We start from the raw sequence: 23442 nt of genomic DNA, 5'->3' as shown, positions 1-23442 counted from the left end.
CCCCCCCGACAGCCCTTGTGCTTCCCAAAAACTCTCTGCTAGACCACAAGCCCTTGTATAATGGGGAAGTGCTTTGCTTTTGCAGAAGGGAGCTCAGGATCCAAACCCTTAGAAGCCTACCTTAGAAGGAAGTAAAACAGCATCAGCATTATTATATCAGCTCCAGTAACCACCCAGGTGAATCAAACATTGAAACTGTCTATAAAAGAAGGAACCATAAGCACCACATATTTAAAGTGCACCTTCTCTCCCAAAGGAACTGTAGCTCACCCCTCACAGAACTACAGTTCCAAGCCCTTTTAAACAACAGCTCCGAGGATTCAGATTGGGGGGATGCTTTCAATGCCTGGTGAATATTAAAAGGTTCTTAATCACAGAAAGAAGGAGACTCATCCGCTCTGCACAGCTCAAAATGTATGTTTGTAAAGCTATGATCAGGGACGTGGGTGGCACTGTGGGTTAAACCACAAAGCCTAGGACTTGCTGATCAGAAGGTCGGTGGTTCGAATCCCTGTGACGGGGTGAGCTCCTGTTGCTTGGTCCCTGCTCCTGCCAACCTAGCAGTTCGAAAGCCCGTCAAAGTGCAAGTAGATAAATAGGTAAACAGCGGGAAGGTAAACAGTGTTTCCGTGCGCTGCTCTGGTTCACCAGCAGTGACTTAATCTTGCTGGCCACATGACCCAGAACCTGTACGCTGGCTCCCTCAGCCAATAAAGCAAGATGAGCGCCGCAACCCCAAAGTCGGCCACAACTGGACCTAATGGTCAGGGGTCCCTTTACCTTTACCTTTAAGGCTATGATCAGACCTTGTGCTGAATACAATCTTCCTGGCCCAGGAGATTCCTCGATTCTCAACCCCATCCACTGAATTTCACCCTTACTTCTTTGTACCCTGAGCCATCCAATTTATCCAGATTCTCTTTGGGTTCTCCCCCTGGCGCATCGAGTTTTGCCCTGGCTCCACTGAACATCCCACCCGTTTTTTCCTGAAATCGGAAGTTGGCGACCCCCCTTACGTGGGGTCCTTGCCATTAAGGTTTCTGCGACTGGTTGCGTTTGTTTAAATATACATGTCAATTACAGTTACACACACAAGTTTGCGACTACTCAAAGCTTTCAAAGAAGGAGTCGATGTGGAAGAGCACAACCGCCCCTTTATGCAAGGCAGCAATTAGGAACGTCAGCCACGACTGTCAAAACAAGAGTGCTTGCCTGCTCTTGAAACTCGTGTTCTGTGTTTCATTGTTATCATCATTATTTTTATTTTATTCCATAAAAACAACAACAGAGGAGTTGACAGTCGAGGGGCCGCACCACCGTTATTTCATACCCGCTCTGAGATAATTTGAAAAACGCTGATCCTGTTTTTAATCATCTGCAAATGCGGCACAATTCACTTATTATATCGTTGCCAGCAGGATGCTCACTAAATTCATAACTGCGTCGCTGTTTATATGATCGCAAGCAAATTACTGAAACCTCAGGAGAAAAAGAGGGAGGCCGAGGGAGGATAGAAAGGGGAAGGGAGTGATTAGCATGCAGCGTTTACGGCCCAGCCGTTACATATTTTACACTGTTAATTTAACTTTCATTACACTTTTATTGTAAAAAATAAACCAGAGTCTTATTGTGGCAAACAGCTGGCTTGGGATGTGTGGCGTGTGTATGTTTTAAAAATTTATTATTGCTGTTTAATTGAAGTTGCGGTAATGGCCGGTCAATTGAATAGTCGCTCTCCTGAATTGTCTTTTCCTTTTTTATTTTAAAGAGGGAAGGGAGAAGGTCGAGATGATTTGTGGAAGGCAGTTGTAGTTGATGAGCTGCGTGATGCTGCATGGCCAGGCCAGAAAGCACGCCCTCCGATGTAAATGGCGTGGTAAACGGCGTGAGGAAAGAGCAACAAGGCACCAGGGACTATATTAGTCTCTTCTTCTCGGTGGCGGCGTGCGAATCTCGGACCGCAGCCAAGCAGATTTCTGGCACGCTGGAATTGCAGCGGAGCCTCTTTATCGCAAACCTGCAGGGACGTCCACGAGAGCGTACCTTGTTAGAGAAGACAAAATGCTACTTTCCCAAGGACTAGAGGAGTTTGGAAAGGGAGGGGAAAGCTTGTCTTCCTGCAATTTTCTCCACCCGTCCATTTCATATAGCCTCTTATCTCTTTCATGAGAAATACTGAAGCGCACCATTGGTCCATCAAGCTTAATACTGTCTACACTGGCTGGCAGCAGCAGCAGCTCTCCATGGTTTCAGACAGGGTCTGCCCTAGCCTTTGCTGAAGATCAGTCACTCCTCCTCTGCCCTCCACAAAACGCTACACTGTGATTTATATCCATTTGTTCATAGTGTAATATATTCAGTGCTTTTCTTCTGGGGGTACGCAGGGGTACACATACCCCTAAACATTTTGTGAATCTTTGTACTTTTGTCAATTTACTGTATTTATTTTTTCCTGATTTGAACTATAAAAATGGCAGTTTCCTTGAGTCAAAATGAGAGCACCCCTAAACATTTTAAAGAAAAAAAGTACTGAATATATTTATGTTTGTTTTTAAATGCATTGTAAGCCGTTGTTGTTGTTGTTATTTATTGAATTTATATACCCAGCGGTCTCAGGGCAGTTCACAGAATAAAATCAAGATATAAAAGCACAAAATACCTAATAAAAACAAAAAACAGCTCAATACCCCTCCCCTAAAAAACCCCACATTTAAAATTGGATCAACCAAAGACCTGGTTAAAAAGGAACATGATCATCATCATCATCATCATTATTACTATTATTATTTATTTACCTGTCCTTCCCCTTTTGGTCCCAGGGTGGGATGCAACACGTAAAACAAAATGTCAAAAAACAACTTACACTCACAAAAATAGGGATGGTCCTAAAAATAGACACATCTCAGGTGTCAAAACACTGAGGGCTTATCTACACTTAACTTTTCCTCTACGCTTTCCAGGCACAGTCTGTTCTTTAAAGTTCTGTGTCTGAGCACCCATTTTTTATGGGGGTTTTTTGCTCTGGAGTTTTCACAGAAAAACACTTTCTATAAAGCTGAATCACAGTGAACGGCAATCTCAACCCCATCCACTGAATTTCACCCTTACTTCTTTGTACCCTGAGCCATCCAATTTACCCAGAATCTCTTTGGGTTCTCCCCCATGGTTTCTCTCCCTGGCACATCAAGTTCTGCCCTGGCTCCACTGAACATCCCACCCGTTTTTTCTGAAATCAGAAGTTGGTGCCCCCCCCCTTACGTGGGGTCCTTGCCATTAAGGTTTCTGCAACTGTTTGTATTTGTTTAAATGCAGTTAAGACTGTGTTTATGGAAGACAATCTTACTCGGCTATGAGTGATTGTGAAAGAAAGAAAGAAAGAAAGAAAGAAAGAAAGAAAGAAAGAAAGAAAGAAGTCTACAAAACATTGGTTCTACCAAGTTTCCCAAAACTCTGCTTCGACAATCCTTGGCCTGCCAGATTCTCTTTTGACCCATCTTGGGGAGAGCCATTCCCCCTCCCCCAAACCTAGCCGCAACCTAAGTAACATGTGGACACACTTATGGGCTGCATCGATTGCGCTGCAATACTCCTGAAAGGAATGCAAAGGAAGTCATTGCAGAGGAAGGAGATACAGAGCCCCACTAGTTGCAGTAATGGGCTATAAACTGCACAACACAGCACTTATCTTTGGCAGTGCAATCCATTTGCATTCTTGTTTCTCTCTGTGTGTCATTGGACAGCAGAACGACACTATGGATTATGCATGGTTCTACCTCCCCAAGCAATTTTAGAACATTAAAGTCAAAAGCAAAGTAGCTTTGCTGCTGCTACTGCTTTCCCAATAGTTTTTAAAACTGGGCTCGCTCAATTTTTAATAAACTCTGCTTACTCCTGCTAATTGCGACACGGCTCATTTAATGCAAATGGTGCGCTATCCTGGGGATAGAAGTCGGAGCAGATGGCTCCGAAACGTCATCTGGTTCTTACAAAGACCTTTGGATCACTTACAGCATCAGTGTTTACCATGGTCTCCTAAGTGTGAAGAATTTGAAGCTGTTTCTTCTGCTGAGACAGTGAGCCTGGAATTTCCCGGGGCGGTGGAAAAGCAAGGTGAGACCACGGAGTGTGTAGGGAATTGTGGAACCAGAGGGGGAAGAACATACATCATCAGGAGAGGCAGCACAGCCAAATGTCCTAGCTCATCACTGGCTTATTCCCCTTCAGTGCTCAAAAAAACCACTGCGTTCTGGGGTGCAGATGGCCAATTTGCTGACATAGGATGCTACTGTGGACAACAGAAGATGTGTCTGTGTTGGGGACTGTGCTGAGGAGGGCTACACTGGGGAGGAATGGTGGGAGCCTCCCCCTCCCCCTGATCAAGATCCTGAATCTTCCCAGGAGCAGGACAGTATAGATTTGGAACAGTGGCTTGCAGAGGGGCATAGTTCGGAAGGCAGAAGCTGGGAAATACTGGATGGAGAAGAAGCACTGGGAGAGAGAGAGGTAGGCTGAGACCCTACCTGCCCGCAGACTTTCTCGCCAGAGTGGTGCATGCTCTAGTTATCTCCCGCTTTGACTACTGCAACGTGCTCACATGGGACTACCTTTGAAGGTGACCCGGAAACTACAACTAATCCAGAATGCAGCAGCTAGACTAGTGACTGGGAGCGGCCGCTGAGACCACATAACACCGGTCTTGAAAGACCTACATTGGCTCCCAGTACGTTTCCAAGCACGGTAGTTATGAGATCAGGTTATAAGATGTGGTAGTGACGTGGGTGACTAGGGAGGAAGTGGGTGGAGCCCTTAATTGGGAGCACCTTCATTCCTAGAAAATGGATTCTTCATTCTCTTGCTGTGATCATTAAAGTTTCTAACTGGTAAGAAGACTCCTTTTCCTTTGTTCTGCTTATCTACTGCCAAAGGGGGGATGGGGACGAAGGCGATTCCCTGAAGCCTGACAGTCTGGCTATGGGGCATAGGGTGAGGCAAGTCTTTTCAGCCCTGCAGGACTGCTTATTTCCTGTGTTGGGCTGTGTACACACAATCTTTTTAAAGCACATGATTCCCCTCAAATAACTGGGCACATTTTATCCCTCTGTAGTTTACGCTCCCCCCCTAGAGTTACAATTCCCAGCCACCCTTAACAAACTACAAGACCTAGAATTATTTAAGGTAAACAATGTGCTTAAAATCTTTTTTAAAGTTAGTGTGTACGCTGCCTCAGCGGATGAGTGGAAAACTCATACCAAGATGTGGGGGCTGCATTAGTGGTGCAGCAAATTTCAGAACAGGAGGATTCGGAATAGGACCCCCCCCCCCCAGTTTATCAATCCCCAATTGAAATGAGCAAAAGCTTCCACTCATTGCTAGAAGGGAAGGCTATCCTGTTCTCTCTCGCTTTATTTTGCAGCAAACGGTAGACAGAGAGGAAGGACTCCACACCACACTGCAGCTTGTACGATAACAGTAGCCCTTTCAAGAATTCTACATCCCGTAGTCTTTCTTATTGTGAGTTCCACTGATTAATCAGGAATGGAAAGGATGATTAAAGCTTTTCAAATTAAGCACACTAATGATTGATAATGAGTTGATGAAAGGCGGTATCATGCAGATTACTCAACCATTCTCACCCATCAGATTAGTGAGAGCTAAGCTAAGGATGCCAAAATCCGAGAACTCTCCAACCAGCAAATAGAAACTTTCCTGGCATTAAAAAACAACAACAACAACAACCCGTAAAAGGTAAAGGACCCCTTACTGTTAGGTCCAGTTGCAAACGACTCTGGGGTTGCTTTATTGGCCGAGGGAGCCAACGTTTGCCCGCAGACAGTTTTTCTGGGTCATGTGGCCAGCATGACTAAGCCGCTTCTGGCAAAACCAGAGCAGCGCACGGAAACGCCGTTTACCTTCCCGCCGGAGCGGTACCTATTTCTCTACTTGCACTTTGACGTGCTTTCGAACTGCTAGGTTAGCGGGAGCTGGGACCGAACAATGAGAGCTCACCCCGTCGCGGGGATTCGAACCTCCAACCTTCTGATCAGTAAGCCCAAGGCTCAGTGGTTTACACCACAGCACCACCAGTTTTCCAACAAAGTGTCATTAGATACAACAAGTAATCCCACTGACCTGCTAACAGTTAAGTGCATGCTCATTGCAGTGGAATAATATCACTTTAGTTTGAGAACAAGAAGCCAGGAAATCATTCCACTTAATCAATCAACTCAACCAGCTGATTCCTGCATTGCAAGGCTGATCCTTGAGGTCCCTTCCAACTCTTCAGTTCTATTATTAAATGATGTCCGGTCCTTTTGGAAGACATCTGAAGGCAGCCCTGTGAAGTGGTGCCTCGCAAGACGAAATTAATTCGTTCCGCGAGTTTTTTTGTCTTGTGATTTTTTCGTCTTGCGAAGCACGGACTTTGGAAAAGCTTCAAAAATCACCAAAGTCTTCAAAAACCTCAAAAAAGGCTACCACACCGCGTGCTATGAGTTGCTCCTCGAAGTGAATGCATGGTGTCAGGGACTCAGCGGGAGCGCAGGGAGGGGAGGAGATGGAGAGCGAGGGGGAGCAATCCGAGGGCAGCGTAGGAGAAGATGACAGCAGCCCGAGAGATTCCATGAGCCTCTCCAGCGAATCGGAAGATTCACAGAAGGGGGCGCCCATGGCCAGGGCAAGGGGGGACCCAAGGGGGACACCCCAGAAGCAAGGGGCCAGCGGGGACTCCCAGAGCAGCAGTTGGAAATCAGGACCAGCTTCCCCACCAGAGCGTAGTGGGGGGGAGGAGTCCCAGATATCAGGGCCAACGTATTCACCACCAGCGAGAGAAGATGAGTCAGGGTTGGCCACGCCTCCATCGGAGAGCGAGGGAACGGTCAAGAGGAAGGTTGCCGGCTGGGCGCGCGCGCCAAGTTCAAATGTACAGGCGAGCGGCACAGCAGGTAGCCCGGATAGGGAACCAGGTCCTAAAGCCCGCCGGAAGGAGGGGGAAGAATCAGGGGGGTCAGCGTCAGAAGAGTCCAGAAAGGATGAAACCCCAGCGGGCAGGAGGGCCCAGAGGAGAAAGGAACTTAGGAAGAGGTGGAGCAAGGCGAGAGTCTTAAACTGGTGTGGAAGGGGCGGAGACTCAGACGGGACTTCGCCGGTCTAGGCTTTAAGACGTAGAGCTGCGCGCTGCGGCTTTGAAATGGAAACTAAACCTCAATAAAGACTTTTGTACATAACGACAGTCTGGCGTTGGTCCTCTGTGAGCTGGGACCTAGAGGCAGCTTTTTAAGAAAAAGGAAACAAACTTGCAAGACAAAGGAAACAAACCTGCAAGACGTTTTCGTCTTGCGAAGCAAGCCCATAGGGAATTCCGTCTTGCAAAGCAACTCAAAAAACGAAAAACTCTTTCGTTTTGCGAGTTTTTCGTCTTACGAGGCATTCGTCTTGCGAGGTACCACTGTATATGAAAGTTTTAAATGTTTGATGTTTTGCTGTGTTCTCGTATCGGTTGGGAGCCACCCAGAGCGGCTGGGGCAACCCAGTCAGGTGGGTGTGGAGTACAAATAACTTAAATATCATCATCATCAAAGTTCAAGGATGCAATTGAGCCACTGAGGATGCTCAGTCCTTGTTTGGGGTGGGGCTGGGGAAAATTACAAGAACAAGAAAGGACCACATTTGGACAACAGACTTGGGGAACTGCATGTTGAAAGGAAACAACGTACATCTTCATGTCCACATTTTGCCTGGGAATTGTCTTCTCACTTACTTCATCAGCTCTGGATCCTCTTTGTCATCCTTGGTGGGGGTGATCTTGATCCCACTTTTCTTGGCACGAGGGCAGCCCGACAGACTACATTTTTTAAAAAGAAGAAGAAGAAGAAAAGAGAAGGCACCTTACTTGAAGCCTGGCAACATGTTTCCTGCTCCCAGAACTCAAGTCGCTTCCAACGCCCTCCAACCTCCATTAATTTATCATTCCTTCCCCCTTTCTCAAGGACTCAGGGTAGGAAGAGGCTATATTCCCTGTCCCAAATGCACACGATCTGAATTAGATAAAGTATGCAGGGGTAGAATAAAACTGAGGAGGGAGGATGGGGAGACAGCACCTTTCGTATCAGCTATTCTGTTCAACTCATTTTCTAGGCTTCACCCAAGGAATTGACCTGGTCTGTCCAAACCCACGCAAGGACAGCCAAGTGTGACTTATAGCGCAACACTCAATGCACCAATATTAGAAACACACCGTCTTTCTGTGCAACCCTTCCTTTTTATCTCCACTGTGAATCAGATACGTGCATTGCTGACATCATTTTAAACTCTTTCCATTTGCCTCTTATATTCAAGTGAACCCTTTCTTCTCAGTACGGCTAGGATCTGCCATGTCCTTTGCACTCTAATTCTGGACCTTACCTTTCAGCTGGACTATTGTGACTTTCATAGACTTTCTATCTTATTTAACACCCCCCCCCCATTGTAGAGTGGACGCTTGGGTTGCAAACGTGATCTGTGCGGGAGGCACGTTCGCAACCCTCAGCGCCGCGTCTGCACACGCGCGGGTCACGATTCGGTGCTTCTGCGCATACGCACAGCGCGATTTAGCGCTTCTGCGCGTGCGTGAGCGTCAGAACCCGGAAGTAACCTGTTCCAGTACTTCCGGGCTCAGTGAGGTGCGCAACCCGAAAACGCACAACCTGAAGCGTCTGTAAGCCGAGGTATGACTGTATTTTATTCCCCGACACTGTTGCAATGTGCAAAAGCAGCCACCGAGGAGTTTCCTTGCATTGCATGTTTCCGATTTGTCCCTCCTGAGCTCCCGCTTCTGAGGCTGCTCACTTGGCCTGGGGCATGGTGATTGAGCTAGCTGAGGCAATGCAGAATAAAGCCCTTTCCTGTTGCTTAAAAAGACTTGCACCTTTTCTTGTGCATGAGCCATGCGCTGCTGTCTTGGGCATGGTGCAGCATATGGACTCCCCCTCCTTCTTTCCCATGGACTCGTAGAAACTCTGCTGCAGGCTTGTGCTAAGAGTCACAACAGGACTGCAGAGAACTCTGACGTTACCAAACCTGCGTGGAGAGCCTGACTATGTAACAAGTCTTTTCCGCAGACAGCATATACAGTGGTACCTTGGTTCTCAAACACCTTGGTACTCAAATGCCTTGGTTGTCAAATGCCAAAAACCTGGAAGTAAGTGTTCTGGTTTTAGAATATTTTTTGGAAGCAGAACGTCCGATGCAGCTGTTGTTTATTGTTTCTGGGGCGCCTGCACCAATCAGAAGCTGCACCTTGGTTTTCGAACATTTCGGAAGTCAAATGGACTTCCGGAATGGATTAAGTTTGGCACTCCTGTTTTTGCTATTTATTTTGTGTTTCTGTTTTTGAGGCTTTTTCAGTTAATCAGTTTTTGTGACTGTGTGGAACCCCATTCAGCTACTGATTGATTGATTGATTGATTGATCGTGTGGCTGTGGAAATAGATAAAAGCCCCCCCCCCCCGATCCAAACAATGACTAGCATCAGTGCAGGCGAGAACAAAAAATTGATTTTTAATTTTATCATCTGCAATGCTGTCTTATTTATTTTATAGTACAGTACATTGATTATTGCTTTCATTTTATAGATCCATGGTCTCATTAGATAGTAAAATTAATGTTAAATTGCTGCTTTAGGGGTTGTTTTTAAAAGTCTGGAATGGATTAGTCCGTTTTGCATTACTTTCTATGGGAAAGGGCGCCTTGGTTTTGGAACGCTTTGGTTTTGGAATGGACTTCTGGAATGGATTAAGTTTGAGTACCAAGGTACCACTGTATTCAACTCCCTGCATCTCGGTGATCATGCAACTTTCTCACCTCCATTTAATGTCCCTACACTGCAACCCTGTTGCATGCATCAAAGTAGCAGTCCTCATTTCAATGCCAGTTTCATTTCAATTCCCTTTCTTCTTACACAAGCTCCTCTTCTGCTGGGGCCATTGGAAAACCTCTGCATTTTTCAGTCTTGCCCCTATTTCACTTTTGCCAACACACACACACACACACCTACCCCAGATTTCCTGCATAAGAATACTTGTGCATTCAGAGTGCTTTGTGTAACCTTATTTCGTTTACTGAAATATTTTAAAGCCACTTTTACCCCTGTTTTACCCTTCACCGCTGCACAACATCGACTTTCTGCAAAACTCCTTCCCTTCAACCGAACATCCCATTTTCCAGCAGCAAAAAAGGAACAATTTCTCCCCTTTGATTCTCCTGCCTGGGTGCTTTGATCATTCTGTTTCCGCACCTCACAAAGGGACAAAGTGGTGGTGAAAATTAAGAAGGAAAAGGTGGGGGGGGGGGAAAGGAAGCCATTTGCTTTGAGGGGGAGAGACTTCGCAATTAATAGTGCCTAGATAAGAAGATATTTGCTAGCAGACGGCGGCTGTTAATGGAAGTGTTCAATTGGGAGGCTGTGAGGTGCCCATTAATGTTTGAAAAAAAAGATAATAGAAGTCATAAATAGGTGGTGTTATTAACTGGAAATTTTGTGTCAGCTAAAATCTGACCCTTTTGTCTTTTATTTTGCTGGAGAGAGAGAGAGAGCTTCTAATCCGATTCGGGGAAATATATATGATTCAAGAGATGAAAGGAGGGTTCACTTCTTGCCAACTTTTCACAAGCACACTGCAGTTTGCCCACTGAGCCACAAGCAAGTTAGACACCTGTGAAACTGGAATGAAATTGTCGCCCTACTTGGGTGTTCACATGAGAACAATCATGCATCAAAGAGGGCAGGGCTGGATTTAGGTTTGATGAGGCCCTCAGCTACTGAAGGTAACGGGGCCCTTTATATGTCCAGCTGTCCTTTGTCAACAACAAATTGTTGCTGTTTTTGTTTGTTGAATATACGCTATATGGTTATTTATGGACCTAATAGGTATCTCAAGCCATTTGCTGATGTTGCCGTGCAACCAGTCCATGCATAATGTAGGAAATGAGCAAACCAGTGATATTTTAGGGAGCAGGCTAGCAGGCAAGGCCCATTACTTACACCATAGGCGCCTACACAACACAAAACACTGTTGCTGCATGTAGGTTTTATTTTATTTGTTTTTTAGGACCCACGTACCTATGGGACCGCCACTCCTGATATGCCCCATGGAGGACCTTAAGGTCCACAAATGACAACATTTTGGAGGTCCCAGGTCACAAGGTGGTTAGATTGGTCTCAACTAGGGCCAGGGCCTTTTCAGTACTGGCCCCGACTTGGTGGAACGCTTTGTCCCAAGAGACTAGGGCCCTGCGGGACTTGACATCTTTCTGCAGGGCCTGCAAGACAGAGCTGTTCGGCCTGGCCTTTGGTTTGGACTCAGTCTGACCCTTAAGTTTCCCTCCTCTTCTGGTTTTGATCTATGGGCTACTATTAAAATGAGGATGCATTTTAAATTATATTTTAACCTGTATTTTAAATTGGTTTTTTATTTATTTATTTATTTATTTATTTATTTATTTATTTATTTAATTGTAATTTTACTGGTGTTAGGTGCCCTGAGCCCCGCTCTGGCCAGGGAGGGCGGGGTATAAATAAAAATTTATTTATTTATTTATTTATTTATTTATTTATCATCATCATCATCATCATCATCATCATCATCATCTTATATTTTAGAAATGTACAGTACATCCAGTTTTTCCCCCTTTAAATTTTTTTGGGGCCCCCAAGAGAGTGGGGCCCTAAGCTATAGCTTGTTTAGCATATACCGTATTTTTTGCTCCATAAGACGCACCTGACCATAAGACACACCTAGTTTTTAGAGGGGGAATGCAAGAAAAAAAAAAATTCTTTAAAGGGAGTGCTGAGCAGAGCCTGTATGCATTCCAGGCTCTGCTCAGCGCTCCCTTTCACGAGCCACGTGGAGCATGTGTATGGCGCTTGCAGGCTTTTCCCCGAGGAGGAAGAAGGGTAGCCCGTCACTGATGGGTTGCCCTTCTCCCTCCTCGGGGAAAAGCCCCCAAGAGCCTCACGCACGCTCCACACGCTCTTTAAAGGGAGCGCTGAGCAGAGCCTCCCGCCTGCATTCACTCCATAAGACGCACACACATTTCCCCTTACTTTTTAGGAGGGGAAAAGTGTGTCTTATAGAGCGAAAAATACGGTACGTAAATCTGGCAGTGATTAGAGCAGGGGCTACTATCCAGCCAGCAACTGGGAGTTAGAATGGTGCTGGCTGAGGTGAGCCCTTACTCCACCAGTTACACAAAAAGCTGGGCTTTCGTATCTCCCACCTCAAAATCAGGAAGCAGCACTTTAAAACAAAAGGGCACAGCAAATGAAAACAGAAGTTCATAAGAAAGCGAGAACATCTTGGTTGGAGGGTGGGCGGGTGATCATCCCTGACGTATTTATTGTGCCATGTTGCAACTTTTCTCTTCATTGCACCGCGCACCAACCTCACCTCACCTGCAATCCATATTCCCTCCTCAACTTGTTTCCCTTTCTCTGCTTTTTCCTTCATTGATCACGGAAGGAATTTGCCTTTAAGAGGCGCCATTTGCTTTCTACAATCCCCCTTCCCCAAGGCAAGCAAAATGCAAGAGAACTTCAGGGAGGTGGTTTATTATTAGGATAATTTATTGCGATGGAGCCAGTCGGGAGGCCTTGGGAAGCAAACCATATCTTCACGATAAGCATTTTTAATTTTCCGTCTCCTTCCTCTGTCCCACAAATCTGGCCTTCAAAAGTGGCATTAGCCCTTCACGAAACTTCTGAGGATTTTCCTGGGCCCTGCCCTCCTAGATCCACCATTCCTTTCTCAAGCTCTTTGTCAAAACCCAATAGACATCTGAGACTATCTTTCCCCATATATCCTCTGTCTTTCAATGTCTTCCTCCCCATTCTCCTGAGAGGCTGTTTCTGGTTTCACTTGCCCCCCCATAACAGAGATGTGCTAAAAAAAAGGAATAAGAATTTGCATCACAAAAGAGGGCACCAGTTTGTGTATGGCAGTTTATATGTATTGCCTCTAACTTAGGGCTCAGCTATACAGCTGCAAATAAAATGTTTTCAATGTGTTGTAAAATGCAATATACAAATTTGACACTAGATGGCGACAGTGAGCTATGCCAAATTCAATGCATTTTTCAAAACTTTTTTTTTTTAAAAAGCATTTTCACAGCGTTTTTTATATGTGTGTAGATTCCACCTTAGAAATGATTGCTGCAAATAATCCCCAACTGCCACCTCAACTGTGTATGGACAGTTTTAAGGCCTTTCCTGAGTGTCTTTAAAGCAGACTTGGCCTGAACAGAGGACACTTTCAAGTAGAGAATTGTCCTCTTCAAACTCTTCAAAACAGAGGGCTGTCCTCTGTAAACTAGGGCATATAGCCACCCCAGATATGATGCTTCGGGGGGGGGGGGGAATGGCTACAGGGGCTGGCAAGCCAGAAACCTTTGCAATGGGTGGGTTGTGATCAACACAGGGTGCAGCGAGTCAGAGTTCAGTACATGTTTGCTGGCTGAGGTAAAATATAAATCTTACATGCTCCATCCCTTTAAAAGCTGGTTATTTCGTGAGGGATGGCTGCCGACTGCTCACTTGGCCTCATGGTTGCCCGATAGTGTATTTCAAATCCTTTTCCAGGACCTCAAAAGTTTCAGTTGTTGCTGACAAGTCACATACGAGGGGAGGGAAATTGTACTCAGAGCTGCCACCCTTTTATCACACAGCAGTACAGAGGCCATTCCACCTCACGGAAGGGCCTCAAAGAACCATGGCGGCTATGCTTTGTGGCAATTTCTCATCCTCGCATAAAACAGCAACAAAGCCAGACGTATCAGCTGTCGCTCACGAATGATCTAGGCTTTAAAGCAGAGCTCTCCGAACTTTTCACGTTGGCGGCACACACTTTTTAGACCTGCATCATTTCACAACACAGTACAGTGGTACCTCGGGTTAAGTACTTAATTCGTTCTGGAGGTCCGTTCTTAACCTGAAACTGTTCTTAACCTGAAGCACCACTTTAGCTAATGGGGCCTCCTGCTGCCGTAGCCCGATTTCTGTTCTTAACCTGAAGCACAATTTCTGGGTTAGCGGAGTGTGTAACCTGAAGCGTATGTAACCTGAAGCGTATGTAACCCGAGGTACCACTGTAATTCAGACCTTAAAAAACCTTGCACCTGCCCCTCCTCAGTTTGTCCCAGGCAGCTTCCATCTTGCTTCCTCCTCAGTTTCCACTCATCTCTCTCCACATTGCACAAAGAAGTCCGACTCACCTCCTGTGTGAGGCATAATTTCCTGTTATGTGGCCGGAGCCGTCACAGCCGGGCGTTGGGCACCTGAAGAAGGATAAGAGAAAGAGAAGCAGCTGAGGAACAAAGCTGTAAACCGATGGTGGCATTCAAGTCAATCTAAGTCAAATGACACCGGCACGACTGCTATCCAACCTGTTTGTCTTCAGCTTCCACAGCAAAACAAGGATAAAATGATTTTGCAGACAATTGATTTGCCATACATGTTTGGGGTCTCCCTCTCTCGCCACTGAGCTATTTGTCAGTGTTTCAGGCCTTACATGGATTTCCAGGCAGTATCAAAGAAGAAAATGCAAAAATAACAGAAGTAGATGCACAATCCTATTCAATGCTCAGTGCCTATGGCTATAGAATGGGTATGGGAAACCTGGTGAAAATGAGAGGATTAAGATTTGTGCTGGAATGAAAAATGCAACCATTTCCCTATGGTCATCTTTACCGAATTCAAATTTCAATGTAAGCAAACAGTCTTTACTCAATTGTACAGAATACGGGTCTAGGTAGCAAAGCTCTCCTCGAATGGAAACCGCCAGTACAACTTGAAATTCATTTTTCTTATCAGTAAGAAAATGTTTTCGAATACGAAGCAGAAATTTCTGGTGCTTCGCTCACCTGTCTTCCTCTTTAGTGCTGCAATGGGCAGAAGGGGGACAGACAATTCTGACCTGATGCCCTGCAGGGCTTAAGTTCTGAGAAGCAAACCTTGAATTTGGTTTCATTTCTAAGCTTGATTGCTTAAGAGGAACACAATGCATTCTCCCATTTCCACCTCGTTGCTTCTTCACTGTCACTGATGTATAGAAATGTAAGCTTTGCCACTCATAACTCTTAGTATTTGCTACTCTGTCTCTGCATATCAGGGGCACCTATGCTTCATCTCACAAGGGGATGGTGCTTTTTTGCTTCTCGCCTTTTGAATGTTGTTGTAACCCTCCAAATGTTGCAGAAGTCAGTGGCGTAGCGTGGGGGGTGCAGGGGGGGCCCGGCCGCACCGGGCGCAACATCTGGGGTTAGGGCAAATCCACGGGTTAGGGGGCGCAAATCCACGGGTTAGGGGGCGCAAATCCACGGGTTAGGGGGCGCAAATTACTTGCCTTGCCCCGGGTGCTGACAACCCACGCTACGCCACTGGCGGAAGTACAACCGATTGAGGCTGTTGGGAATTGGTCTCCAACAACAACTGGAGGGCAACATGTTTGGTGCCCATTGTTGAAGGACATGCAAATGTTGGGATTTGCCACCAAAGTAGCCACATTCTCATCTTTTCCTTTAGTAGTAATGCTTGATGTAGAAGTGTAGGAGCTTTGTCACTGAATTGTAGCTAGCCATGAAAGGTCAAGCCACTTAAACTTGCCTTATCTGCAGCTGCTTTCAATTAAAAATGGAAGAGAGATCTTGGATCACCCACACCTCCTCTGTTTTGGTCTTGGCATCCTGGAGTACTGATGGATATCAGATTTCCTGCTTTGAGTCTTGAGAATGACAAGTGCACACCAGCTTTTTAGGATCTACTCTACTTGCCCTGAAAAGGGGGAGGAGCTAGAAAAGGTGCCCTATTCACACTGTGATCAGCTCCTGCCCAGAAACCAATGTCCCCATTGTGGAAGGATGTGTGGATCCAGAATTGGCCTCTACAGTCCCCTACGGACTCATTGTTAAAACCGTGTTTATGGAAGACAATCTTACTCGGCTACGAGTGATTGCGAAGAAGAAGAAGTATTCTACTACCCGTGCAACATATTTTGGCTTTCTCTATAGTGGAAGTTGTGTTGATATCTCCATTTATGAGTCAGACCCAATACTGATGGAGTCCCAGACTCCACAGATCTGTTTCCCACGCCCTTTACTTTTCCTTTCTCTTCTCTAAGACTGTAATCTTTTCCGACTTCAAGTGAAAGACACCTGACAGCATCCTCAGAATCAGGCAATGCTCCTAAGAACACACATTTGTACAGATACATGGAAACAAATGCAGCATTGATCATAAGACAAAATACTAAACCTTTTCCGGTCACGGGGTGGGGTGAGGGAGAAATTGAGTTTAATTCAGTTCACAGTTTCAGGTCTGCTCTTATTTGATCCAAACGCTTTCTCCCATTTCAGCTTTGCAATGAGAAACAACTGAGTAAGGGCACCCTGGCCTTTGACATTCGAGGTGTATGTTTTTGAAGACCCACCCTATTCTGGTGACTGTAATTTGTTCTCTAAACCGTTTTTAATGTTGTATTTTAAATGGCTGTGACCCACCCTGGGACCTTAGGGCAACGGGCAGGTAATGAATCACAATCACCACCGTAATTTCACTCTCTTGATTCAAAGTAATACATTGGAAGGGAACACAATGCACAGAATGCTGTTTATGGTAGCAGAGAGCAGGTACTTCTTAAAATATTTCAAGTTTGAAGAGGTGCAGCCCACACAGCGCTAAATATTTTGGGACATGTTCTAAAGAACTGTAACAAAACATTGACCATTCCAGGACTAAATGACTAAATGGCTGGATGACTAAAATCTCATCTAGCATCTTGAATGTGGAACGTGGTGGGAGACTTGAGGGTAGCAATAATTTGGGGACACAGGGATTATATTCTGCTTCATCTTGCACTAAGGCTCCCCAAGCAACTATTCACAACTCCTCTGGAGTAATTAACACCATATTAAGACACTTGGCAGTTCCTGGAGGTTGATTTGAATCAGGGCCACACGTACCTGTGTGAAGAACATTGAATGCAAGTATGTAACTTGCTTTCTCAAGGCTTGTTTTGTTGACATTTGATGACTTGCTGCCGAATGAGTGAAATGAAAGCACTGAAACTAATGTGGTTGAGGCACTGTGACTTGGAATGAAAGAATGAACTCTAATGTGCACAGAATTGTGATCTGTTTCTCTTTCCCCGTGGTGTTATTAAATATCCTGTCAAGACGTTTTGGTCCTATTATTGTATTTTTATTGATATTTGTAAACTGCTCTGGGTAGTTTTCCCTCCTTTTTGGCTGAAGAGTGGGGTATTTTAAAAATAAAATAAAAATAAAAAATAAAATAAAAGTGAATCATTCAATCATCTCTGAGGGGAAAAGAAGTCTACCAGGCTGGGAAGAACTTACCTTTTGGGGGAAATGAGATGGAACCAATGTATGAAATTGGGCTATGGTGAAATCAGCAGCAAGCTGCGTTTGGGCACATTCTGGGCAACAGCACAGTTCAGCTGCGTCTGGCTTTTTAACCATATATTGTGGGTGATTCCAGACAGGGGCTCAATATTGCAAATGGGCGGTTCAGATATTGCAAGCAGGTTGTTGGCTTAAACCGTCCTCTGCCCCACAATAAGTATCTGTCTGAAATCACCCTGGAAGCACTTTGTGTTCATGTGCAAAGAAATACCGCATTTTTCGCTCTATAGGTCGCACTGTATGATAAGACGCACCTAGTATGGGGGGGGGGAGGAAACAAGAAGAAAAAAATTCTGAATCCCAGAAGCCAGAACAGCAAGAGGGATCTGGCTTCTGGGATAGCCTCTTGCTGTTCTGGCTTCACCCCGCTGCCCTATGGAAGCTTTGCGCAGCTAACCCCAAACTAGAACAGTGAGATGGAGTGCTGCGCAGCGCTCCGTCTCCCTGTTTTGGCTTTGGGCTTAGCCGCGCAGCCTGCATTCGCTCCATAAGACACACACACATTTCCCCTTACTTTTTAGAAGGGAAAAAAGTGCGTCCTATAGAGCGAAAAATACGGTAACTTGTTTGGGGATTATTCCAGAGGAGGACCTTCATTTCTTAAACATCCCAGTGCACTTTAGAAATAAACTATCCCTTGTTTAATTATATTTTGAGGGCTACATTCCCCCCCAAAATAATTACTTAGGTTTCACCAAATGGCGCTTATTTCCCAACAAGAATGTATTTTTTGGTATTAGAATGGATACATACTTAGCACAATACCCCCCCTCTCTCTAAACTGATTCACATAAGTACATTTTGGATCCAGCCTCCATCCGTTCTTACTATTTCTCCCTTGTTTGCATAGGTTGAATGTTAATGGAGTACAAGTCTCTCAACTATTCCAGCCTAGATTCCAGTTTAGTTCACCATGGCAAACCATTCCTGATGGAATAGTACTGGTTGGTTGAACTGGATGGCTGGACATTCAGTTCAGGGTCAGCCTGACCGAAAAACATCAAAAGTCACAATGGAGGAAAAAAATTAATCCCTCAAAGTAGTCATGTCAATTGACTTCCGCTGAGAAGCAAGTGTTAAAACAACCGTTCACGTGAAGTACAGTAACCAGTCACGTTAATGTGAAAATGGGACTGACGGAAATACAACCAAATTACTGATTTTCCTCGCTTACTGGAGACCTTTACATTCACACCTTGAAAAATGCATGTGTTTTCTTCCTCTTAGATCCCCCATTAAAATTCTTCTTTTGCAGACAGAAATCCTCCTAAAAGTTAGCATACCACCCAAGTGCAATTCACCTGATTTGGCTTTGTATAAAGTATGTACGGATAGTTTGAGCGGTCGTTAATTTACTGTTGTCAACATGATGAGAAAGCCATCTTCAGATGGGGGGAACTGGTATGAACATTTTGGGCTTCACTAAGCTGTTGGCGCTGTGGGTTAAAGCCTCAGCGCCTAGGACTTGCCGATCGAAAGGTCGGCGGTTCGAATCCCTGCGGCGGGGTGCGCTCCCGCTGCTCGGTCCCAGCGCCTGCCAACCTAGCAGTTCGAAAGCACCTCCGGGTGCAAGTAGATAAATAGGGACCGCTTACCAGCGGGAAGGTAAACGGCGTTTCCGTGTGCGGCTCTGGCTCGCCAGAGCAGCGATGTCACGCTGGCCACGTGACCCGGAAGTGTCTCCGGACAGCGCTGGCCCCTGGCCTCTTAAGTGAGATGGGCGCACAACCCCAGAGTCTGTCAAGACTGGCCCGTACGGGCAGAGGTACCTTTACCTTTACCTTAAGCTGTTCCTCAGGTAAAGAGGAAAGGCCCTCTGTAAATCTTGCACAAACCCCTTTCACAAATCACCCTTTTTTCTCAGCCTGTGGCAGAAAGTTAATCAACCTGTCTGGGGGTGGGATGGGTTGGGAAATAGTGCTGCTTTATTATCCAAGAAAATTTCTGGCAATGTTGCAATCTCCAAAAGACCACGAAGAGAGAAGTGTGAGGGGGGAAAAAGAAGGACACATCTCCAGGATAGCCAATAAAAAATATAAAAAATCTGCCTGGAGTTCAAAGGAATATATGTATCGGAAGGTTCTAAGCCAATGATCTCCTACCAGCAATTGAATATTATTCAACATGTTGCATATCTCCCAGCTCAATATTGTTTTGTTTGCATTGGCAGTTTAAGATCAATTTTTTTTTAACTCACAGGCAGGTTTCTTATTAGCCTTTTTCTAAAGGAAAAGTGCAGAGGGAAGGGAGAAAAAGGCAGAGAGGTAGCGAAAAGGGGAGAGGGAGAGAGAGAGAGAGATTCAAGTTTAGCGCAAACATACTTGAGGTCAGCAGAATGGGCAGCCATGAGATTTCTGAGGCTCTTGTCAGCAAGAGGGCAACCAGAAAGGCTGAAAAAGAAGAGATAGAATATTTGGGTAAGCTAAAAAAAAAAGAAAAAAGGTAGGGGAGGTAAAAGAAAAGGGGAAGAGGGAATAGAACCAAAGTATCCACACTATTTTTATATTTTTTTTTTAAAGAGAGATCTTTAAGAGATTGTCAGAGCCTGAAAGAATAGCGTAGGTAAGGTCAACTAACCTGCGGTGAGAGGCATAATTCCCCGTGATGTGTCCGCTGCCATCACAGCCTGGGGTAGGGCAACTGAACAAAAATAATTATGGGGAAAAAAACGTGAGTGGCAAAAAAAATTAAAGAAACCAGTAAGATTCATGCATATGTAAAAAAATTTAAAAATATAAAAAGGGAGAAGAAAATCCTTCTTCTGTAGAAATCGGGGAGAAAAATTACCATAGGGATTTTTTTTTTTTAGGAGTCCAACCACGCTTCTTTTGTAAGCACCTTCGATTAGGAAATTTGGCATCTTGTCAGCAGGATTATATATATATATTTATATACAGCTATATAAATTGCATACACTGGCTAAGGCATTTTTGTGCGGGGCAATGTAACTGACTGACATCTTAAGGGCACCCCCCACCACATTGCTTCCCCCCTTTTCCTTTTTATAAAATCAATATACAATGATTTAAAAGACTTAGGACGAGAACACTTGAAGGACCTGCCTGCACCCATATGCCCCTACTATACATTGAGATGTATAGTAAAGGATTTTCTCAGGTGAGGCAGTAAGCTAGCATGGAAAGGACATTCTCAGTGCTGATCTCCCAGCCTGGGGATACTTTTGCAAGTATCGCAGTTGAGGAGCTTGCCAGGATGGCAACAAATTGTCACTGTTTTTTGTGTTGAATATATGCTATATAGTAATTTATGGAGCTAATAGGTATCTAAAGCCATTTGCACATGTTGCTGTGCAACCAGTCCATGCAGAATGTAGGCACCCTATATATAGAAATGAGCAAACCAGTGATATTTTAGGGAGCAGGCTAGCAGGCAGGGCCCATTACTTACATCATAGGGGCCTACACAACACACAAACACTGTTGTTGTATGTAGGTGTCAGGGAACTGCCATCAGTGCCGGAGGGAGAGAGCAATAGCCAGAGGGATTATAGTGAGCCTCCAGGGATCAGGAGAAGCAGCTCATCTTCTGGGGAAGAGAATAAACGCAGTTCCTGTGGAGAGGGGGTGCAGGAGTAGGAAATGGCGAGGCGGTCCCAAGACTCCTTGCCTGGGACAAGCGGGGAGGGAAGGGGTCCTCCGCTGCCCACGGCCTCCTTGCGCAGAAGGCTTTCACGCAGAGAGGGTAGGTGGAGACTAGGCGTCAAAGAGCTTCTTTGCTGGAAGAAGTTTAAGAAGCGCCCACTGACGGATTCTGCCAGTGATTGAGTCAGCCATGGGTGAGTGGCTCTCCGGACAGATAAGGTTTACATTCGCAGCCAGCCAGGGAGAGATTTGCCTGCTTGCGCATGAGCAACCCCTTGGAAACCTAATAGTAGGTTTTATTTTGTTTTTTATCTTATATTTTGGAAATGTATTTTTTCCCTTCATTTTTTTTGGGGGGCCCCCAAGAGAGTGGGGCCCTAAGCTATATCTTGTTTAGCATATACATAAATCTGGCACTGATGGTGGCTCACGTAGGGACATGAGTCCTCTTCTCCCTAGATACTACTTGGTTGTGGCAATTGGGTTATGCACTGTGCACCAGCATGAGGATTTTTGTAATTGTTAGCGCTTGCATTTTTTTAAAAAAATATATATATATTTCAAAAAAAACACCAAATCCATGTTTCTGAACAGCAATGGAATACAGTTCTCTCTCTCTCTATAAAGCAAACTGAACACAGAAGCACAATGCCAGGGGGCTACTGCAGCTGCTAAAACCAATCCACTGGATTGCACTTCCTTGGAACAAAAATGTTGTAGGAATCCTATACAGTAGCACCTCGGCTTACGTAACCTTCTGGTTATGTTAACTTCACGTTACGAAAGCTGCAAACCTGGAAGTATTGGACCGGGTTTCGCCATGTGCATGTGCGCAGAACAGTGATCCTCGGGTTGTGGAAACCTTGGGATCCGCCCGGACCTACGGAACGGATCCCATTCGCAACCGGAGGTACCACTGTAATTTTCCACTTCTTCCGGCAGTTTGGGAATCTGCTGACATGCTTAATAATAATAATAATAATAATAATAATAATGTTCAAGGCCATGTTAGGGAGGAATGTGTGTACGTTGTCTGGGAGGAAGCGAGATCTGTTTTTCTCAGGCAAAGTGTTCCTCAAGTGGTATCAGAAGGAAACGTTTCAGAACTGACGAACGACTATTATAGAAAGATGAAAGAGGATTTACTCTACTCAACTATTTTGAGTACAGGTATAAAAGCCATAGCAGGAATTGGTGACTGAACAGGTGATGTGTAGGGAGAAGGGATGAAAGTATTTTGGAATGATAGTTGGAAAAAGTTATTTTATTGAAAGCAGCAAAAGAGGGAGGAAAATAGAGGGGGCATCTGGGGGGTGGGAAGTTAGCTTTTAAATTTGTATTAATTTGGTGACAATTTGTTAAACATTATGTAAAATCCATAAAAATAATTGGCATGCATGTCTATCTATCTATCTATCTATCTATCTATCTATCTATCTATCTATAATTTACACATTTTTTTATAAAACCCATCTACCTTCAACACAACGAATCTGAAAATAAATTGCAGCTTGATTTCATTGTGCCCAATCTAAGAAAGCGTGTTCTCCTTCATGGAGAGCACGTGTTGTGGTGGGGGCCGCCAGGACACTCCAAAGTTGGGGGGTGGGCTAATTGATCGTTGGCCACTGATGCGACTGGGGCTTCCCTTGTTGTTGGGAAGAAGTTAATGTTGTCATTTATTGATTGACAGCCAGAAATAGTAAAACTCCTTGCACGAGGCTAGGGCTTCCTCTTTTCGCCCGTGCATTGGATTGCCCGTCCCTCCCTCCCTAGAATAGGGTTGTTTGCTTTGACCTTGCTATGCCTGTCATGGGGTCGTCTGCTTTGGAGCGGGGGCCTGGTAGGAATTTTGTCCATCTGGCTGATTGGCTGGGGCCATTTGGTTTTTGCCTACTGTGTAGCAAATCGTCACAACTTGTAAGGTTTGCGGTTAGGCATTGGTTTATGGTTTGGTTGGTTGAGGGGCATGGATTGGCTGTGCCTGCCCCTCTAATGCTGCTGCTGCAAGGGATTCCGTTAAAGGAATTGGGAGCTAACTATTGCTTGTCCACTCTGTCAAGGGGGCTCGGGCCATAGCAATGAGCTCCTGGTTGCATTTGGGGTGAGGGCAGATTCCCTGCTCCGCGTAACCCCCAAGTGTATTCCCCCATTCTGAGTTTGCATCGTGTGGAATGTCAGTCTGTCCCCCATGGTGGGGGCAGATAGTCGCAACCAATGCCTATGCAACCACTCACAAATTTGTATTTTAATAAAGTTGTGGCCAAAATTATGCCAAAAATCTTAAACAAAAATTTCTGTGTGATGTGTGAGTTATTGGGGTGGACCTGGGGACCTCGACACGCAAAAGCACACATTTATTTATAACATTATTTTATTCTGCCTTGACCTT

The 23442-nt window shown here is 45.1% G+C and overlaps 1 protein-coding gene across 4 annotated transcripts in view; it reads right to left on the bottom strand.

The window, feature by feature from the left end:
* Positions 1-23442, bottom strand: part of MYT1 (myelin transcription factor 1) — a 179402-nt gene that overhangs the window by 22054 nt on the left and 133906 nt on the right. For 3 of the 4 annotated variants that reach the window (XM_079978961.1, XM_079978960.1, XM_079978963.1), the window contains exons 15-18: positions 20026-20088; positions 19770-19838; positions 14242-14304; positions 7757-7840 (exon numbers count right to left, since the gene is read on the bottom strand). In XM_079978961.1, coding sequence (XP_079835087.1) covers positions 7757-7840; positions 14242-14304; positions 19770-19838; positions 20026-20088 — 279 coding nt within the window. The remainder of the gene's footprint in view (positions 1-7756; positions 7841-14241; positions 14305-19769; positions 19839-20025; positions 20089-23442) is intronic. The other variant, XM_079978962.1, reaches the window with a different exon arrangement.

The sequence above is a fragment of the Podarcis cretensis genome, assembly GCF_951804945.1.
Source record: "Podarcis cretensis genome assembly, chromosome: 6".
NCBI lineage: Eukaryota > Metazoa > Chordata > Lepidosauria > Squamata > Lacertidae > Podarcis > Podarcis cretensis.
This window is presented reverse-complemented; position numbering and strand designations above follow the sequence as displayed.